At 42.0% G+C, this 22,104-nt stretch overlaps 1 protein-coding gene across 1 annotated transcript in view; it reads left to right on the top strand.

The window, feature by feature from the left end:
- Positions 1-22,104, top strand: part of DOCK3 (dedicator of cytokinesis 3) — a 404,390-nt gene that overhangs the window by 280,122 nt on the left and 102,164 nt on the right. Inside the window, exons 19-21 of the mRNA XM_017890007.1 lie at positions 3,645-3,815; positions 16,590-16,782; positions 21,116-21,243. Of these exons, the coding sequence (XP_017745496.1) occupies positions 3,645-3,815; positions 16,590-16,782; positions 21,116-21,243 (492 nt within the window). The remainder of the gene's footprint in view (positions 1-3,644; positions 3,816-16,589; positions 16,783-21,115; positions 21,244-22,104) is intronic.

Raw genomic sequence — 22,104 nt, 5'->3', positions numbered from 1 at the left:
ATTTCAACTTTGGTGAATCTGACAATTATGTGTCTTGGAGTTTCTCTTCTTGAGGAGTATCTTTGTGGTGTTCTTTGTATTTCCTGAATTTGAATGTTGGCCTGCCTTGTTAGGTTGGGGAAGTTCTCCTGGATAATATCCTGAAGAGTGTTTTCCAGCTTGGTTCCATTCTCCCTGTCACTTTCAGGTACACCAACCAGACGTAGATTTGGTCTTTTCACATAGTCCCATATTTCTTGGAGGCTTTGTTCATTTCTTTTTACTCTTTTTTCTCTTAAACGTCTCACTTCATTTCATTCATTTGATCTTCAATCACTTATACCCTTTCTTCCTCTTGATTGAATCGGCTAGTGAAGCTTGTGCATGTGTCACGTAGTTCTTGTGCTATGGTTTTCAGCTCCATCAGGTCATTTACCGTCTTCTCTATGCTGTGTATTCTAGTTAGCCACTCCTGACCTCAGGTGATCCACCCACCTCCACCTTCCAAAGTCCTGGAATTTTAGGGATGAGCCACTGCACCGGGCCCCAAGTGCTTGGATTTTTAAGGAACCAAAAGGCAATTGATGTGACTAAAGCAAGGGCTTTCAAATGCTAGATTGGATGTAGAAGATGATAATAAGGGAGAACTGGGACTGTTTCCAAGGGGTCTTTGCTAAATCAGCTGAGTTGATGGCAAGACCATTTGTGGAGGTACAGAATTCTGGGAAAGATAAGGTTTGGGTAGGGAGAAGGAAGAATTCTCTTTCGGGGAGCATTTTTCTGAGGTGTTTTCATATTTGTTCTCACAATTTCACACTTGTTCTGTAATACATCCAACACTAAGGTTTTATCAGTTTGTTTCCTCTTCTTCATCTGATTTCAGTTTACATGTCTCCTTCACCGAATTAGTAGGTTTCCATCTAATCCTGTTTTCCTCCTTCATAGGATGCATGCTCCTGGCCTGATACTTCTCATTCCAGTATCAAAAGCCATGAACTAGGAAACTTCTTCCTTAATACTTTTGATTCAATATATCTTTCCACTCATAACCTTATCTCTTCCTTTTACCTTCAGAATCATGACCTTAAAAAAAGTTCTGTTGAAGAAGGTGAAAATGAAAAGTTCATTATTTCTTACTTGGTTTTATTGTTTGTTCACAATGTGAGAGGCATGTAAGGGTGTCATTGTGGGTTTTAGGGTGGCTCTTCACAAGGCATTCCAAAACAACAGCACACTTTTCCGTGCTGAGCTGTATCAGTTCCTTAGCAGGTAGCCACAAGGAGGAAAGAGAGGGCACAGTGGATCTTTTGGTGATACAAACATGGTAATAACTTTTAGGATCTCTTTTCTTACAGGTTTATTAACTTAAGCAAAAATGGACAGGGCCGTTGCTTCAGCCACAGTTAAGTGCTCCATTGTCTCTACACAGTAATTGGAGAGTAATTGGAGCACCTTTAAAGCTTGAACAAATTCCACAGGCTCCACCTCTTACCTTCTGTTCCACTCCTGTGCCCCACTCTCCTTCCCCAGTTGAATCTGTCAGAGGTGGCCAGCATCACCTGGTCCTGATCAGGATGGTACTGATCCAAAAGTCAAGAGATTTAAGAGGAGTAGGGAAGAGGGACGTCAGGTACTGACGAATGACTGGAAGTGGCTTTATTTTCCGTGTCCTCATCCGGGTTTGCATAGAGACTTCTCTGACATCAGCCTTGTGCTCCTCTAGTGGAAGCAAGCTCTCATGCCCAAAAGGTGCAAGTCACTTTGCTGTCTAGTTCTACCTCCCTGAAACTGGCAAATGTTTCATGCCAGTCATTACATCTCTTGTGGTAGTGGTTTCAAACTTAAAAACCAAACAAACAAAAAAACTTTTTAAAATTAGAGGAGTAGTATGGAGCACATAATTAGATTTGCCTACCTCTCAGGTGTCCTAAAATTACACTTTTCAAAAAAAAATTTAGTTTATTTTCCTGTCTTTATTTCCAATGCTCTACGTAATTGCCAGTCCTTCCTGCATCTTCCGGGGCTTGGGCATATAATAGTAGGATGCTCAATAAGTTCATGTTCTTCTTCTATGCATAATACATTTTTGGTGAATCTTTCCAGGTCTTAGCATGCTTTACATTTTCTGTGTGACTTAACTGAGGAAGCAATCCTGGCTTTTTTAGGCTGCTCCCAGATCTGTTCTATCTTTTACCTATAGGGATTCTAATCCCTACCTCTAAGGATTCCAGGGTGTCAATCCTGACCCTGTCCCTCTTTTGTCCTCTGCTGAGCCCAGCAAGCCATGTTAATCATACAAAACCAAAGTACCTAAAGGGAAAGGTCAGACCTGCTACCTAGGCATTTAGTTTGGAAAATGCACACGTTTATTTTCTTTATTCGAATAGAAAATACGTCCTACTTCAGTGACTTCAAACTGGCATAACCTAATAAATGAAGCTGGCTCAGAAGTGTATACTTCTACTTCATGGGCCTGAAGAGTCACCACAATATAGACATACTAGAGCAGTGGCAGAGTCCAGCCTGCAAGTGTCTGGGTTTAGCAACTGACAGATTTTTCAAGTTCTTTATAGACTAGGCATTAAAAAGCTACTAGAACAGAGGGTGTAGCATTTATGGAGACGAGGCCGCACACTCATTTCTTCTACAGAATCAACTGGTACAAGCCATGGATGACACATTTTCTAAACTGGCATTCCCCAGTGCCAACTGAATTTTGTATGGGCCACAAAATATTAAGTTCTGCTTTTCCAAACCGTCTAACAGCTGGATAGATCATGAAAGGGAGTTTAGGAATTGTTTCCTGTTTATGTTTCAGGTACCTGACTTCTGTTTGTTTCAGTGTTGCGTAAGTTTCTCTCCATTATCTCTGCCTTTTCAGTGTCTGGGAAATCTGTGGTTTTTTTGTTTTTTTAATTAGAAAACATAGTATTGGGTCTTGAGCGTGTTCTCTTAAAAGGAAATTACTCTGTAAGCATGGGCCAAGCGTCAGGAACTCCTCAGAATCAGATTCTGCTCCCAAACTTTTTGCAGAAGCTTCATCTTATACTATTTATGAACTGTTTATGGCAGATGTCTTCGTGGAAAGAGGGTGGATACTGGATGTATCAGGCCTATCGGATGCTGTGCAGCCTGGGGCAAGTTTTCTTCAGATTTCTGTGACCCCTGGTGAAAAAGGAGGAACTGTGTCAGGCCCCAGCTGTATCTTAAAGATGTAGGAGACTCCTAAGTCTGAGGACTCCTGAGTCCTTTAGGACGCTTCCTTCTTGCAGTAAACTTGAGTGTTTCTTACATCCTTGCCTTGTGACTTTTTTATTTCCAGACCTGAAAAAAAATACAAAGAAACTTATTTTTTAAACTCTGAATGTCCTTGAATTCAACTATTTCTATAAAAGTCTATGGCTCCTTAATTCCAGAATCTCAGAAAACAGTTGTGAAATTATTTAATGATTCTTTCAGTAAGAAGGTAGCTGCTGCTTAGTGACGATTTGGATATTTGAGAAAAAAATTTAAAAAATAAAGTACCTATCTATCTCCATAGTTAGAACTGTCCATCACCTGATTTTGGTATAGAAACTGCTGTTACTTTGCCCTTTGTTTTCTGCTATGTGAGTTCCTGACCATCTTCAACACCTCTCCATCACTTTTTCTCCCACATTTTCCAGGCCTTGGAGTACCTTTTCAAGTTCATTGTACAGTCACGGATCCTGTACTCACGAGCCACTTGTGGAATGGAAGAGGAACAATTCAGATCCAGTATCCAAGAACTTTTCCAGTCCATCCGGTTTGTGCTCAGTCTGGACAGCAGAAACTCAGAAACACTCCTTTTTACTCAGGTTCGCACACTGCAGGGAAGCTTTGCTGCTGGGTTCCTCTTTCTCAGCGGGTGGTTTCTTTGTCTTCTGGTTTTCAGAGATGAAGAAGCCCTGCCAGGATCATGTGTGTTGGGTAAGGGGTGATTTATAAGGAAATACCTGATACAACAAAACGCTGCTTTTACTGCAAATCTGGCTGTGCCTCAGCTGCCAGATGTAAAACAGTTCAGTGGCTTTATGTTGGAGATGAAGCACAAATTTGTTCTTGTGAACAGTCTTTAGACCAAATTTATTTAGCTACATACTACTTAGTTTTTTATGAACATCTTATTCATAGGAGATAATCAGAATGTATGGGGAATTTTATGTCCTGATTAATCATTGTATTAATGAAAGTTGGGCACAGTGGCTGATGCCTGTAATCCTAGCACTTTGGCAGGCCAAGGCGGGCGGATTGCTTGAGCTCAGGAGTTCAAGACCACCCTGGGCAACATGATGAAACCCCATCTCTACTAAAAATACAAAAAATTAGCATGCATCTCTAGTCCCGGCTACTCAGGAGGCTGAGGCAGGAGAATTGCTTGAACCCGGGAGGTGGAGGTTGCAGTGAACCAAGATTGCACCACTGCACTCTAGCCTGGGCGACAGAGTGAGACTGTCTCCAAGAAGAAGAAGAAAAAAAGAAAATTTAGATTAGCTTTTGTCCATTCCAGAAGTTGAATGAAATAATTTGTAAAACAGTGGGATTAACTAGGAAGCTTTGGCTAAGAATTAAGATTAAATTAGGATCGGAGGGCTGGCAAGATGGCCAAATAGGAACAGCTCTGGACTACAGCTCCCAGCGAGATCAACACAAAAGGCGGATGATTTCTGCATTTCCAACTGAAGTACCCGGCTCATCTCAATGGGACTGGCTAGACAGTGGATGCACCCATGAAGGGCAAGCAGAAGCAGGGTGGGGTGTCACCTCACCTGGGAAGCACAAGGGGTTAGGGAACTCCCTCCCCTAACCAAGGGAAGCCAGGAGAGACTGTGCCTTGAGGAACGGTGCATTCCGGCCCAGATGCTATGCTTTTCCCACAGTCTTTGCAACCCACAGATCAGGAGATTCCCTCGGGTGCCTACACTACCAGGGCCCTGGGTTTCAAGCACAAAACTGGGCAGCTGATTGGGCAGACACTGAGCTAGCAGCAGGAGTTTTTTCTATACCCCAGTGGAACCTGGAACACCAGCGAGACAGAACCGTTCACTCCCCTGGAAAGGGGGCTGAAGCCAGGGAGCCAAGTGGTCTAGCTCAGTGAATCCCACCCCCACGGAGCCCAGCAAGCTAAGATCCACTGGCTTGAAATTTTCACTGCCAGCACAGCAGTCTTGATGTTGACCTGGCACACTCAATCTTGGTCAGGGAAGGGGCATCCACCATTACAGAGGCTTGAGAAGGCAGTTTTCCCCTCACAGTGTAAAAAAGGCTGACAGGAACTTTGGAGGGGGCAGAGCACACTACAGTGCTGCCAAGCCACTGTAGCCTGACTGCCTCTCTAGATTCCTCCTCTCTGGGCAGGGCATCTGTGAAAGAAAGGCATCAAGCCCAGTCAGGGGCTTATAGATCCAACTCCCATCTCCCTGGGACAGAGCACCTGGGGGAAGGGATGGCTATGGGCACAGCTTCAGCAGACTTAAATGTTCTTGCCTGCTGACTCTGAAGGGATTGGCAGATCTCCCAGCACAGTGCTCGAGCTCCGCTAAGGGAAAGACTGTCTCCTTAAGTGGATCCCTGACCCCCGTGCTTCCTGAATGGGAGACACCTCATACAGGAGAGCTGTGGCTGGCATCTGGTGGGTGCCACTCTGGGAAGAAGCTTCCAGAGGAAGAAATAGACAGCAATCTTTGCTGTTCTGCAGCCTCCGCTGGTGATACCCAGGCAAACAGGATATGCTGGAATGCATATCCAGCAAACTCCAGCAGACCTCCAACAGAGGGGCCTGACTGTTAGAAGAAAACCCAACAAACAGAAAGGAATAGCATTAACATCAACAAAAAGGACGTCCACACAGAAACCCTATCCGAAGGTCACCAGCATCAAACACCAAATGTAGATAAATCCAGGAAGACAAGGAAAACCGGTGCAAAAAGGCTGAAAATTCCAAAAACCAGAACATCTCTTCTCCTCCTGAGGATTGCAACTCCTAGCCAGCAAGGGAACAGACCTGGACGGAGAATGAGTTTGATGAATTGACAGAAGTAGGCTTCAGAAAGTGGGTAATAACAAACTCCTTGAAGCTAAAGGAGCATGTTCTAACCCAATTCAAGGAAGCTAAGAATCTTGAAAAAAGGTTTGAGGTATTGCTAACCACAGTAACCAGGTTAGAGAAGAACATAAATGACCTGATGGAGCAGAAAAACCCAGCACGAGAACTTCGTGAAGCATATACAGGTATCAATAGCCAAATCAATCAAATGGAAGAAAGGTTATCAGAGATTGAAGATCAACTTAATGAAATACAGCATGAAGACAAGATTAGAGAAAAAAGAATGAAAAGGAACAAACAAAGCCTCCAAGAAATGTGGGACTGTGTGAGAAGACCAAACCTATGTTTGTTTGGTGTACCTGAAAGTAACAGAGAGAATGGAACCAAGTTGGAAAACACTCTTCAGGATATTATCCAGGAGAACTTCCCCAACCTAGCAAGATAGGCCAACATTCAAATTCAGGAAATACAAAGAGCACCACAAAGATACTCCTCAAGAAGAGCAACCCCAAGATGCATAATCGTCAGAATCACCAAGATTGAAATGAAGGAAGATATGTTAAGGGCAGCCAGAGAGAAAGGTCGGGTTACCCACAAAGAGAAGCCCATCAGACTAACAGTGGATCTGTCCGCAGAAACCCTACAAGCCAGAAGAGAGTGGGGGCCAATATTCAACATTCTTAAAGAAAAGAATTTTCAACCCAGAATTTCATATCCAGCCAAAGTAAGCTTCATAAGTGAAGGACAAATAAAATCCTTTACAGACTAGCAAATGCTGAGGGATTTTGTCACTACCAGGCCTGCCTTACAAGAGCTCCTGAAGGAAGCACTAAATATGGAAAGGAAAAACTGGTACCAGCCACTGTAGAAACATACCAAATTGTAAAGACCATTGACGCTATGAAGAAACTGCATCAACTAACAGGCAAAATAACCAGCTGGCATCATAATGACAGGATCAAATTCACACATAACTATATTAACCTTAAATGTAAATGGGCTAAGTGCCCCCAATTAAAAGACACAGACTGACAAATTGGATAAAGAGTCAAGACCCATCGTTGTGTTGTATTCAGGAGACCCATCTCACATGAAAAGACATACATAGGCTCTAAATAAAGGGATGGAGGACTATTTACCAAGCAAATGGAAAGCAAACACAGCATGGGTTGCAGTCCTAGTCTCTTATAAAACAGACTTTAAACAAAGATCAAAAAAGACAAAGAAGGACATTACATAATGGTAAAGGGATCAATGCAACGAGAAGCGCTGACTCTCCAAAACATATATGCACCCAATACAGGCGCACCCAGGTTCCAATAGAGCAAGTTCTTAGAGACCAACAAAGAGACTTAGACTCCCACACAATAATAATGGGAGACTTTAATATTCCACTGTCAGTATTAGATCAATGAGACATAAAATTAACAAGGATATTCAGGACTTGAACTCAGCTCTGGACCAAGCAGACCTAATAGACATCTACTAGAGCTCTCCACCCCGAATCAATAGAACATACATTCTTCTCAGCACCACATTGCACATATTCTAAAAATGACCACAAAATTGTAAGTAAAACACTCCTCAGCAAATGCAGAAGAACAGAAATCATAACAGTCTCTCAGACCACAATACAATCAAATTAGAACTCAGGATTAAGAAACTCACTCAAAACTGCACAACTACATGGAAACTGAACAACCTGCTCCTGAATGACTACTGGGTAAATAACGAAATTAAGGCAGAAATAAATAAGTTCTTTGAAACCAATGAAAGCATAAATACAACGTGCCAGAATCTCTGGGACACAGCTAAAGCAGTGTTTAGAGGGAAATGTATAGCACTAAATGCCCATAGGAGAAAGCAGGAAATACCTAAAATCAACACCCTAGCACCACAGTTAAAAGAACTAGAGAAGCAAGAGCAAATTCAAAAGCTAACAGAAGACAAGAAGTAACTGGCTGTGCACAGTGGCTCACACCTGTAATCCCAGCACTTTGGGAGGCCGAGGTGGGCGGATCATGAGGTCAGGAGATTGAGACAATTCTGGCCAACAGGGTGAAACCTCATTTCTACTAAAATTACAAAAAATTAGCCGGGCATGGTGGAGGTGTGTGTAGTCCCAGCTACTTGGGAGACTGAGGCAGGAGAATGGTGTGAACCTGGGAGGCAGAGCTTGCAGTGAGCCGATAATTGCACCACTGCACTCCAGCCTGGGCGACAGAGAAAGACTCCATCTCAAAAAAAAAAGAGAGAAATAACTTAGGTCAGAACAGAGACATGAAAACTCCTTCAAAAAATTAATGAATCCAGGAGCTGGTTTTTTGAAAAGATCAACAAAATAGACTACTAGCCAGACTAATAAAGAAGAAAAGAGAGAAGAATCAAATAGACACAACAACAAATGTGATAAAGGGGTGATCACCACTGATCCCACAGAAATAGAAACTACCATCAGAGAATACTATAAACACCTCTGTGCAAATAAACTAGAAACTCTAGAAGAAATGGATAAATTCCTGGACACATAGTGTCCCAAGACTAAACCAGGAAGAAGTTGAACCCCTGAATAGACCAATAACAAGGTCTGAAATTGTGGTAGTAATTAACAGTGTACCAACTAAAAAATTCCCGGGACCAGACGGATTCACAGCCAAATTCTACCAGAGGTACAAAGAGGAGCTGGTACCATTCCTTCTGAAACTATTCCAAACAATAGAAAAAGAGGGACTCCTCCCAAACTCATTTTTGAAGCCAGCATCATCCTGATACCAAAACCTGGCAGAGACACAGCAAAAAGGAAAATTTCAGGCTACTATCTCTGATGAACATCCATTTGTGAAAATCCTCAATAAAATACTGGCAAACCGAATCCAGCAGCACATCAAAAAGCGTATCCACGGCTGGTCCAACATACACAAATAAATAAATGTAATCCATCACATAAACAGAAACAATGACAAAAACTACTTATCTCAATAGATGCAGAAAAGGTCTTCGATAAATTCAACATCCCTTCATGCTAAAAACTCCCAATAAACTAGGTATTGATGGAATGTATCTCAAAGTAATAAGAGCTATTTATGACAAACCCACAGACAGTATCATCCTGAATGGGTAAAAGCTGGAAACATTCCCTTTGAAAACTGGCACAAGACAAGGATGCCCTCTCTCACCACTCCTATTCAACATAATATTGGAAGTTCTGGCTAGGGCAGTCAGACAAGAGAAAGAAAGAAAGGGCATTCAAATAGGAAGAGAGAAAGTGAAATTGTCTCTGTTTACAGATGACATNGCCCCCAATTAAAGACACAGACTGACAAATTGGATAAAGAGTCAAGACCCATCGTTGTGTTGTATTCAGGAGACCCATCTCACATGAAAAGACATACATAGGCTCTAAATAAAGGGATGGAGGACTATTTACCAAGCAAATGGAAAGCAAACACAGCATGGGTTGCAGTCCTAGTCTCTTATAAAACAGACTTTAAACAAAGATCAAAAAAGACAAAGAAGGACATTACATAATGGTAAAGGGATCAATGCAACGAGAAGCGCTGACTCTCCAAAACATATATGCACCCAATACAGGCGCACCCAGGTTCCAATAGAGCAAGTTCTTAGAGACCAACAAAGAGACTTAGACTCCCACACAATAATAATGGGAGACTTTAATATTCCACTGTCAGTATTAGATCAATGAGACATAAAATTAACAAGGATATTCAGGACTTGAACTCAGCTCTGGACCAAGCAGACCTAATAGACATCTACTAGAGCTCTCCACCCCGAATCAATAGAACATACATTCTTCTCAGCACCACATTGCACATATTCTAAAATGACCACAAAATTGTAAGTAAAACACTCCTCAGCAAATGCAGAAGAACAGAAATCATAACAGTCTCTCAGACCACAATACAATCAAATTAGAACTCAGGATTAAGAAACTCACTCAAAACTGCACAACTACATGGAAACTGAACAACCTGCTCCTGAATGACTACTGGGTAAATAACGAAATTAAGGCAGAAATAAATAAGTTCTTTGAAACCAATGAAAGCATAAATACAACGTGCCAGAATCTCTGGGACACAGCTAAAGCAGTGTTTAGAGGGAAATGTATAGCACTAAATGCCCATAGGAGAAAGCAGGAAATACCTAAAATCAACACCCTAGCACCACAGTTAAAAGAACTAGAGAAGCAAGAGCAAATTCAAAAGCTAACAGAAGACAAGAAGTAACTGGCTGTGCACAGTGGCTCACACCTGTAATCCCAGCACTTTGGGAGGCCGAGGTGGGCGGATCATGAGGTCAGGAGATTGAGACAATTCTGGCCAACAGGGTGAAACCTCATTTCTACTAAAATTACAAAAAATTAGCCGGGCATGGTGGAGGTGTGTGTAGTCCCAGCTACTTGGGAGACTGAGGCAGGAGAATGGTGTGAACCTGGGAGGCAGAGCTTGCAGTGAGCCGATAATTGCACCACTGCACTCCAGCCTGGGCGACAGAGAAAGACTCCATCTCAAAAAAAAAAGAGAGAAATAACTTAGGTCAGAACAGAGACATGAAAACTCCTTCAAAAAATTAATGAATCCAGGAGCTGGTTTTTTGAAAAGATCAACAAAATAGACTACTAGCCAGACTAATAAAGAAGAAAAGAGAGAAGAATCAAATAGACACAACAACAAATGTGATAAAGGGGTGATCACCACTGATCCCACAGAAATAGAAACTACCATCAGAGAATACTATAAACACCTCTGTGCAAATAAACTAGAAACTCTAGAAGAAATGGATAAATTCCTGGACACATAGTGTCCCAAGACTAAACCAGGAAGAAGTTGAACCCCTGAATAGACCAATAACAAGGTCTGAAATTGTGGTAGTAATTAACAGTGTACCAACTAAAAAATTCCCGGGACCAGACGGATTCACAGCCAAATTCTACCAGAGGTACAAAGAGGAGCTGGTACCATTCCTTCTGAAACTATTCCAAACAATAGAAAAGAGGGACTCCTCCCAAACTCATTTTGAAGCCAGCATCATCCTGATACCAAAACCTGGCAGAGACACAGCAAAAGGAAAATTTCAGGCTACTATCTCTGATGAACATCCATTTGTGAAAATCCTCAATAAAATACTGGCAAACCGAATCCAGCAGCACATCAAAAGCGTATCCACGGCTGGTCCAACATACACAAATAAATAAATGTAATCCATCACATAAACAGAAACAATGACAAAACTACTTATCTCAATAGATGCAGAAAAGGTCTTCGATAAATTCAACATCCCTTCATGCTAAAACTCCCAATAAACTAGGTATTGATGGAATGTATCTCAAAGTAATAAGAGCTATTTATGACAAACCCACAGACAGTATCATCCTGAATGGGTAAAAGCTGGAAACATTCCCTTTGAAAACTGGCACAAGACAAGGATGCCCTCTCTCACCACTCCTATTCAACATAATATTGGAAGTTCTGGCTAGGGCAGTCAGACAAGAGAAAGAAAGAAAGGGCATTCAAATAGGAAGAGAGAAAGTGAAATTGTCTCTGTTTACAGATGACATGATTATATATTTAGAAAACCCCATCGTCTGAGCACAAAATCTCCTTAAGCTGATAAGCAACTTCAGCAAAGTCTCAGGATACAAAATCAATGTGCAGAAATCACAGGCATTCCTGTACACCAATAATAAACAGAGAGCCAAGTCATGCGTGAACTCCCATTTACAATTGCTACAAAGAGAATAAAATACCTAGGAATACAACTTAGAGAAGATATGAAGGACCTCTTGAAGGAAAACTACAAACCACTGCTCAAGGAAATAAGAGAGGACACAAACAAATGGAAAAACATTCCATGCTCATGGATAGGAAGAACCAATATCGTGAAAATGGCCATACTGCTCAAAGTAATTTATAGATTCAGTGCTATCCCCATCAAGCTACCGTTGACTTTCTTCACAGAATTAGAAAAAACTACTTTAAATCTCATATGGAACCAAAAAAGAGCCCATATAGCCAAGACAATCCTAAGCAAAAAGAACACTGCCGGAGGCATCATGCTACCTGATTTCAAACTATACTACAATGCTACAGCGACCAAAACAGCATGGTACTGGTACCAAAACAGATACATAGACCAGTGGAACAGAACAGAGGCCTCAGAAATAACAGCATGCATCTACAACCATCTGATCTTTGACAAATCTGACAAAAACAAGCAATGGGGAAAGGATTCCCTATTTAATAAATGGTGTTGGCAAACTGGCTAGCCATATGCTGAAAGCTGAAACTGGACCCTTTCCTTACACCTTATACAAATATTAACTCAAGATGGATTAAAGACTTTAAATGTAAGACCTAAAACCTTAAAAACCCTAGAAGAAAACCTAGGCAATACCATTCAGGACATAGGCATGGGCAAGGACTTCATGACTAAAACACCAAAAGCAATTGCAGCAAAAGCAAAAATTGACAAATGGGATCTAATGAAACTAAAGAGCTTCTGCACAGCGAAAGAAAGTATCATCAGGGTGAACAGGCAACCTATAGAATAGGAGAAAATTTTTGCAATCCATCCGACAAAAGGCTAACATCCAAAATCTACAAAGAACTTAAACACAATTTAAGAGAAAAAAAAAAAATCAAAATGGGCAAGGAGATGAACAAAAGCACTTCTCAAAAGAAGACATTTACATGCCAACAAACATGGAAAAAACCTCATCCATCGTGGTCATAGAGAAATGAAATCAAACCACAATGAGATACCATCTCACACCATTAGAATGCGATATTTAAAAAGTCAGGAAAACAACAGATGCTGGAGAGGCTGTGGAGAAATAGTACACACTTTTACACTGTTGGTGGGAAGTATAAATTAGTTCTATACCATTGTGGGAAGCAATGTGGTGATTCCCTCAGCGATCTAGAACCTAGAAATACCATTTGACCCAGCCATCCCATTACTCGGCTACTATAGCCCAAAGGATTCATAAATCATTCTACAATAAAGACACATGCACACGTATGTTTTTTTCCTTTCTTTTTCTTTTTTTTTTTTTGAGATGGAGTTTCACTCTTGTGCCCAAGCCTGGAGTGCAATGGAGCGATCTCAGCTCACTGCAACCTCCACCTCCCGGTTCAAGCGATTCTCCTGCCTCAACCTCCTGAGTAGCTGGGATTACAGGCACACACCACCATATTCAGCTAATTTTTTATATTTTTATTAGAAATGGGGTTTCACCTTGTTTGCCAGGCTAGTCTTGAACTCCTGACCTCAGGTGATCCACCTGCCTCACCCTCTCAAAGTGCTGGTATTACAGGCATGAGCCACCGCGTCCAGCCACACACGTATGTTTATTGCCGCACTGTTGACAATAACAAAGATTTGGAACCAACCCAAATGCCCATCAGTCATAGACTAGATAAAGAAAATGTGACACATATACACCATGGAATACTATGCAGTCATAAAAAAGGAAGAGTTTATGTCCTTTGCAGGGACATGGAAGAAGCTGGAAACCATCATTCTCAGTCAACTAACACAGGAGCAGAAAACCAAACACCACATGTTCTCACTCATATGTGGCATATGTGGGAGGTGAACAAGGAGAACACATGGACACAGGGAGGGGAACATCACACACCTAGGGGGGATCAGGGGCTAGGAGAGGGATAGCATTAGGAGAAATACCTAACGTAGATGATGGATTGATGGGTGCAGCACACCGCACCGCCATGGCACGTGTATACCTATGTAACAAACCTGCACGTTCTGCACATGCATCCCAGAACTTAAAGTATAATAAATAAATTAATTAAATAATTAAAATGAAACTAAAAAAAAGATTAGATTAGATTCAATATTAGAAATATCAGTATGGGAAGAAAATTTGCTTTCTTATATTAAAACTACCTGGCCAATCACCTGAGCCCAAGAAGTTAAGGCTACAGTGAGCTGTGATTGCGCCACTGCACCCCAGCCTGGCCACAGAGTGAGACACTGTCTCGAAAACGAACAAAACTGCCTAGCCAGCTAATCTGTTACCTTTCCACACAGTCTTACCCTAGAACAAATCAAGAATTAATTACCCCAGTCAACAGGGAGGTATTTTTCCTTATAAAATGAATGTCAGAATTTTTATGTAATGGATTATATTCTTCAACTTTTTGAAGCTAAATATTACGCCAAAACCTGTAAGCAAAGATCAGACAGCCTCTCTTATGTCCATTCAGTTACTGCCAAGTATATTGTTAGCCCAAGTATATATTTAAACTGTCTCATTTAAGATTAAAATTAAAAAACAAAAAATTAAAAAAAAAATTTTGTTTTCCACTTGCCTCTGTGTTGCCTCTTGATACCAGTTGCCTGTAGGTTTCTCAGCCCAGAGGACAGGTGATCAACTGGGAGTACCTTAAGGCTTCCTTGACTGTATAAAGGAATATACTCTATAAGGGAGTCTATAAGGAACTCTATAAGGGAGTACCTCAAGGCTTCCAGGTGCTTCTGTAAGGAAGACACCTGTGATCTCCCCTTCTAAGTACCTTAAGCTACTCATGTTCCTCTTCCATTCCCCTCCCACAGCCAGAATATGGAGAGATTAGAGGTAGCTAGCAAAGCAATGCACATATGCTTTCTGGGAACTTGGTAACACAGTAATGCCTTGTACTGAGTGGCACACTCCTACTACATCAAGATAAATAGCTTAGATCTGGTCTCAGCTAAGACCTGTGTGAGAATCTGACCTTCTTCTTTGGTGCAAGGCTCATGTTTCCTGAGTTTCATACATACATATATATATATATATATATATATATATATGTGTGTGTGTGTGTGTGTGTGTGTATGTGTATATATATATGTGTGTGTGTGTGTATATATATGTATATGTGTGTGTGTGTATATATATATAGAGAGAGAGAGAGATACACACACACATATGTATGCGTATTATTCACTTAGACTTTATATCTTTGATTATGACCACTAGAAGATGTCAGGATGTGAGAGTCCTTCTCTCCTGGTGTCTAAGTACAGGATATTTCACCATTTAAGAGAGCAAATGAGTTACTGTTTGTTATTGATTATAAAGCACCTACTTCACCACTCCTTTGTCTTTTATATCTAAGCTGCTAACAATATGTTTTGTTCTGGTTCTAATTACTGCAAAACAATCTCCTCAATATTCCAGGAATTATAAATCTGCAGATAGAACTCATATAAGTGCTCCAGTTGGGCCTGGCCTGAATAAAGACCACAGCACAAGCCTGTTTTCCATGGCATAAATTTTCACTCACTCTAAGACAGTGTCTGTTGCCTGATGGAGCAGTCAAGAAAACAGCCTTCCCTCCCCAACCTACCATTTGGGAAGGGTGCGTTCTCACCTTTTTATCTCAAGGTGGCACTCCCTTTCTCTTTGTAAATCCTGAGTTAATGGCATAAGGGGACTGAGAAGTGAAAAAATGTCTTCATGCTGCTTCCACTTCCACAAGAGAAAATCATGAGAACCAGCATGTATCAAAGGCCTGTTGTGTTCCAGACACTCTACTGGAAACTTTATGTAAAAATTCCCTCATACCAGCATCAAGAAATGAGTAATAGCATCATCCCCATTTTATAGATGGGGAAACAAAGAATTAGGTTAACTTGCCAAAGTTTATGTGTCAGGTAAGTGGTAAAGTTCGAATTTGAACCCGTGTCTAACTCCAAAACCCATTGTCTTTCTCCTATAGTGCTCTGCCTCCCAAAGGTTCTGGAACTGTTCTATTATCAGATTGTTCTCAAGAAACTACCTTGTGGTCTACCAGAGCTTACATCCTAGAAGAAAAGTCTAACATGCACACTCCCACTCCCCTTGCTTGGGTGTCTAGGTCGCTGAACTCTAAGCCCACGTCAACAGTCGTCAAGAGTTTATGGCTAACCAAACACACACATTTCCCATCCTCTTAAATTTACTCTTGAGACTACCAGGCATCACTTATGAAAAAAATAATTTATGAAGCCTTCATATTTCATGGTTGCAAATGAGAATCTCTATTCTGGGGAAATGGTACAGCTCTCAGAACTGGATCATTGGCTGCAGGGCTGTGAGCAGAGTTCAGCTGATGCTGCTTGAAGGAACTCATCTCTCTGCCATACTTTCTTGGGTTTGGAACCAAAATTGGAAAGTTAAGAACTTGATCATAGAGACGAACAAAAATATAAATACATTTTATGAACAAAAACAGCTGTGGATCTTAAGCCACACTGAGCAGATTTTTCTTTATACCCCATTCTCTTGCCAGCAAATGCTATATGCAAGTTATGAAAGCCTCAGTTTTCCTGGATCCCAGTAAATTATCTTGTTTTGGTTTCCTTTTTGGTTTTTCCTGCTCCATACCTGAGTGCTGTAGTCAGTGGCCAGGGAGGAGCCCACCCAAGGCAGAGATGCTACAGTGCCTTCTCAGCCTCTCACCACCTTGTATCATTGTCTAAGTGTGAAAGATAGACACACACCCTAACTCTGTGCTAACCACAGCTTCATTTGCTTCTGCAGGCTGCACTCCTCAATTCTTTCCCAACCATCTTTGACGAGCTGCTGCAAATGTTCACCGTGCAAGAGGTGGCAGAGTTTGTGAGAGGGACACTGGGGAGCATGCCCAGCACTGTGCACATTGGGCAGTCAATGGACGTGGTCAAGCTGCAGTCCATTGCCAGGACAGTGGATAGCCGCCTGTTTTCTTTCTCAGGTAAATCAAGTTGGGATGAGAGTCAGACTCACCTTTCCTTCCTTCTAGGGGTGATAGCCAAGTGGTAATCAAAGGATCAGTTTCCTCAACCATTATGCAAGAAACCAGTGACCCTTAAGATGCAGAATATTTTGGTAAACTATAATAGAGAATGCAGCCAAGACCTAGGCCTACTGTCTTACTCACAGTTTATTCCTAGGAATCCACACATACGGGCATGTCACTGGGGTGGTGACTGAGTCCATTCAGGCTACTGTAACAGATACCATAGACTGGGTGGCGTGTAAACAACGAACTTTCTCAGTTCTGGAGGTTAGGAAGTCTAAGATCAAAGCACCAGCAGATTCAGTGTCTGGTGAGGCCCACTTCCTGGTTCATAGACAGCTGTCTTCTCTCTGTGTTGAAGAAGGGGCAAGGCATAACAGAAGGGGCAAGGCAGCTCTCTGGGGTCTCTTTTTTTAAAAGGTCCCTAATCTTGTTCATGAGGGCCCTGCCTCCAGGCCCACAGCTTCCAAGAACAGAGCTTGCCATATGCTCAGAAAAGGAGGGAGAGGAAGAGAGAAGGGACTATCTCAAGGAAACAAGGATAAGCCAAGAAAATAAAAGAGGCCCTACAGAAGACTTGAGGTCAGGAGTTCAAGACTAGCCTGGCAAACAGGGTGAAACCCTATCTCTACTAAAAATACAAAAAATTAGCCAGGCGTGGTGGCGGGCACCTGTAATCCCAGCTACTCAGGAGGCTAAGGCAGGTGAATTGCTTGAACCCAGGAGGCAGAGGTGGCAGTAAGCTGAGATCATGCCATTGTACTCCAACCGGGGCAACAGAGCGAGACTGTCTCAAAAAAAAAAGGGGGTGGCCCTGAAAGGGGGCCCTGAGGACCCTGTGCTTGCTTGTTTCCTTGCCATACCAGTCAGTATCTTTTCCAGTCTTTGGAGAACCAACAAGGATTAGAGAGAGAAATAGACAGGGAGCTCTTTATGCTCCCCAAGGGGTCAGGACAATCTAATATATTAGCAGCCTAGTCTGTCTTTCACGAAGAACTTCTGGTTTTGTTCCTGAAGCCACATCATATGTGATCAAGTTCTGCCTTGCAGGGACAACCAAATGCTCAATGGCCATATATTAAGATCAATATGAGCCTCATTCTTTAAGTATAATATCATTGTGCTAGGATAAACTTCTGAGGCACCAAAATAAATCCAAAACACCAGCTAAGCAATTATTAGAATTTTTATAATTTTTGGTGGTTAATTTTTTAGGTTTGACTTTTTTTTTTTTTTAAATGAGATAGAGTCTTGCTGTGTTGCCCAGGCTGGAGTTCAGTGGCATGATCTTGGCTCATCACAACCTCTGCCTCCCAGGTTCAAACAATTCTCCTGCCTCAGCCTCCCGAGTAGTTGGGACTACAGGCATGCAACACCATGCCCGGCTAATTTTTTTTTTTTTTTTGGTATTTTTAGTAGAGATGGGGTTTCACCATATTGGCCAGGCTGGTCTCGAAGTCCTGATCTCATGATCCACCCATCTCAGCCTCCCAAAGTGCTGGGATTATAGGCGTGAGACACGGCACCCGGCCAGGTTTGACTTTTAAAGTATAAGACCAAAAATTTCTCAGCCCAGTGCCACACACATTTGTAATACTAAATAGGTGTTCCCTTTGACTTAGCTCTGCCAGCATATGGTATTGCTAGTAGTAGTAAAGCTGTCACCAAGAAAGTCATCTTTTTTTGACCAGTAACTGTTTATGCTGGTAAACAGTTCTCTCTTCAGCTCCTATGTTGAAGATTTTATTAATGGTTTGGGCACACTGTCACTGAAGGCCACTGTACACACTTGAGCTTTGTGCACTGCTTAAAAGAAAATGCTTTCAGCTGGGCGCGGCGGCTCACGCCTGTAATCCCAGTACTTTGGGAGGTTGAGGCAGGCGAATCATGAGGTCAGGAGATTGAGACATCCTGGCTAACATGGTGAAACCCCGTCTCTACTAAAAATACAAAAAATTAGCTGGGCGAGGTGGCAGGCACCTGTAGTCCCAGCTACTCAGGAGGCTGAGGCAGGAGCATGGCGTGAACCCAGGAGGTGGAACTTGCAGTGAACTGAGATCGCACCACTGCACTCCAGCCTGGGCGACAGCAAGACTCTGTCTCAAAAAAAAGAAAATGCTTTCAAAATATGTGGGAAGGGGAACAGCAGACTGCTCTCACTGGCATACTTTATTTCTAGTATCTCTGCATGTACTTGCTGCTTCACACAAACACTTAAGAAAAATTTTCTTAATACTTATGTGGCCTTGGACTATGTAATTAGATTTTAGATGACAAACACCACCAAAATTTCGTTTGCATCTCACTTTCATTAAATGCCTGAGTTGCAGCATCTTCCCTGAAGCAAAAGGTTCTTTTTTTCTTTTTGAGACGGAGTCTGGCTCTGTCGCCCAGGCTGGAGTGCAGTGGCCGGATCTTAGCTCACTGTAAGCTCCGCCTCCTGGGCTTACGCCATTCTCCTGCCTCAGCCTCCCGAGTAGCTGGGACTACAGGTGCCCACCACATCGCCCGGCTAGTTTTTTGTATTTTTTTTGGTAGAGACGGGGTTTCAACGTGTTAGCCAGGATGGTCTCAATCTCCTGACCTCGTGATCCACCCGTCTCGGCCTCCCAAAGTGCTGGGATTACAGGCTTGAGCCACCGCGCCCGGCCAGCAAGAGGTTCTTTACCAGTGATGTCCTTTAACCAGCACTGGTATTCTCAAAGGATAAGTTTGGTCTCTTCTTCAGCAGGTTCTAGTAACAAACCACTGTTTTTTTCTGTAAGCAGCTATTGGTTGTTACAAATACTAAGTACGTTGGTATTTTCATCCACACAGTGCGGTATCAACTTTTTTTATTCAAGCAGCCTTTTAAATCTAGACTAGCTAGTATTCCATTCTGTTTGAACATATTCTAAGCATTTCACAAGGCAGTGCCCAAATCTCTTATATATCATGCAATTTGTCTTTGACTGAAAAAGATTTTCGGTCAAATTTCATGTGGAACTCTTAACTAAAGACAGATATGAACGATAAATCCAAAATGCCATGACTTGTTTGTGTTACTGATAATCTGACTAAATCATGCTGGCCAGATATGATGGGACCTGCAGAGTCACACCATCACTGACCACGTAGGAATACAGGGTGCCAGAAACACATTCACATTTGCATTTCACTTGTCTCCTAACCTCCCCCGTGAAGTAAATGTATTATAGAAGAGGCCCTTACACCCCATTCTACAGATGAGGAAAATAAAGCTCATGAGAGGAGTCAACTAGCCTGAGGTCTCAGAATGAGTTAATAAAGGAGCTTGAAGTAGGACAGCCTTCCTGAATTTGAGATTCTAAATATAGTCACCTCCTGATGAAAGTGCTATTCTGGTAACATTGGGAGAAAATAAAAGAAAATCATTTGAAGTGTTCAGTGGGATTGGTGATAAATGTTGGCTAATTATCAAAGTCTTGTGACAATACAAAGGTCGTGCTTCAATTGTGTTCATTGCTGTGTACACACTGAGTAGCAATCTCACAAGGCTGTGGGGGAAAGGGGGCAGGTCTGTTGGCTGTGGCAAGGTAAATGCTCACAGGGGTGGAAGTGTCAGACTACCTACCTAGCCAGGGCATAAAGAGGGACAATCTATAATCCATTTCAAGCCTGCAAGTTCAGTCAGTGTAGTTCATACTAAGTATACCATTTAAATGGAATTTTCACTGTAAACTGTGCTTTTAATTTGGAGTCTATTCATTAAAGAGATTTCATTTGGGACCGGGTGTGGTGGCTCACACCTGTAATCTTAGCATTTGGGGAGGCCAAGAAGGGAGGATCGCTTGAGCCCACGAGTTTAAGACTTGCTGGGCAGCATAGTGAGACCTCATCTCTACAAAAAATTAAAAAATTATCCGAGTGTGGTGTCATGCTCTAGCAATCCTAGAAAGTTGAAGCTGCAAGGAGCCATGATCATGCCACTGCATTCCAGCCTGGGTGACAGAATGAGACCCTGTTTCCAAAAAAAGACACTTCATTCCAAATGAAGCAGACTCCTAACATTCATCCTGCACAAAATGTTATGGATACTTGGTATTGAAATGAGAACAAAGGAAAGATGGAAGAATAATGTCATGTGATGGCTTATAATTTCCGGGCAGTGAGCTTTCAGGCCCTTGTAAGGTAAGGGGATTACCTTCACTTTTGCTCTAGTCTCAACCCCACCTGCTTTGAGAATAGCTAAGTCCTACAATGCCACTGGCTTGCTGCAGTAGCTAGTTCTCCTCTAAAGCCTTCTTCACCTTTGTGTTTTCTCTCCCAGAATCCCGCCGCATCCTGCTTCCTGTGGTTCTCCATCACATTCACCTTCACCTGAGGCAGCAGAAAGAGCTGCTTATTTGCTCAGGAATTCTTGGCAGCATCTTCTCCATCGTCAAGACCAGCTCTCTGGTAGTAGCCCCACACCCACTCCACCCTGCTCAGCTCTTCCCTAGTCTTGTGTTAGTTTAGCCAGAGGCAGACCAACAAAGATCGCTTTGTACACTTTTCAGTCACAGATGCTTTCATCAGTGACAGGAAGGTGCCCAAGTGAGTGGTGGCCTGTGTGTTCCCAACAGGTTTCTCTGTACAACATATGCTTGCTATTTTTAAAGGTTGCACTATCAAATCTACCCAGAAATATAGTTATCTGTAGTACCACAAAGCCCAATTCTGTGTCATGCTGTTTCCATCAATAGGTTTTAATTCTGCATTCTTGGGAGTTTTCTGAGAATATTCAGGCATGAGCACAGGGAGACAGACCCAGACTTGAGAGGTAGCTTGCTTATTCAGGCTCTTCTGTTAGCTTCCTGACAGCTTGATTCCAACCATATCGCGTTCCTATACTGTACCAAATGAGGTCAGGGCATACAAGAGGTTAATGTTGCCCACTAGAGCTCTGAGCCTCAGAGGATGGTAGAATTGTGCTTTAAGGGTCAGGTTTCAACTGATACTGCTTTTACCCATTTTCTTTCCTCTTTATTTTTTCTTTTTGAAAGAAATCGGTGGTAGGCGGGGATGAACTGAGGTAGGGAAAGAGAGAAGAAAAGATATGAATCAGGCACAGGTGAGGGTAGGAATTTATTTTAATGATACTTATTTCATGTACTTTTGATAATAGAAGAAAGGCATATTACTTACAGAAAATTCAGAAATGATAGGAAAGCATAAGGAAAGAAATGTAAAACAAAAATGGATTTTTAAATTATACCATTTTATTGAGTTGCTAGAGAATAGAATTTCACGTGCATTTAAAATGAAGGGCAGTTACCA

Source organism: Rhinopithecus bieti, unplaced genomic scaffold (genome assembly GCF_001698545.2).
Source record: "Rhinopithecus bieti isolate Rb0 unplaced genomic scaffold, ASM169854v2 scaffold_43, whole genome shotgun sequence".
NCBI lineage: Eukaryota > Metazoa > Chordata > Mammalia > Primates > Cercopithecidae > Rhinopithecus > Rhinopithecus bieti.
Note: the sequence above shows the minus strand (reverse complement) of the source record. Positions and strands in the feature narration are given on the sequence as shown.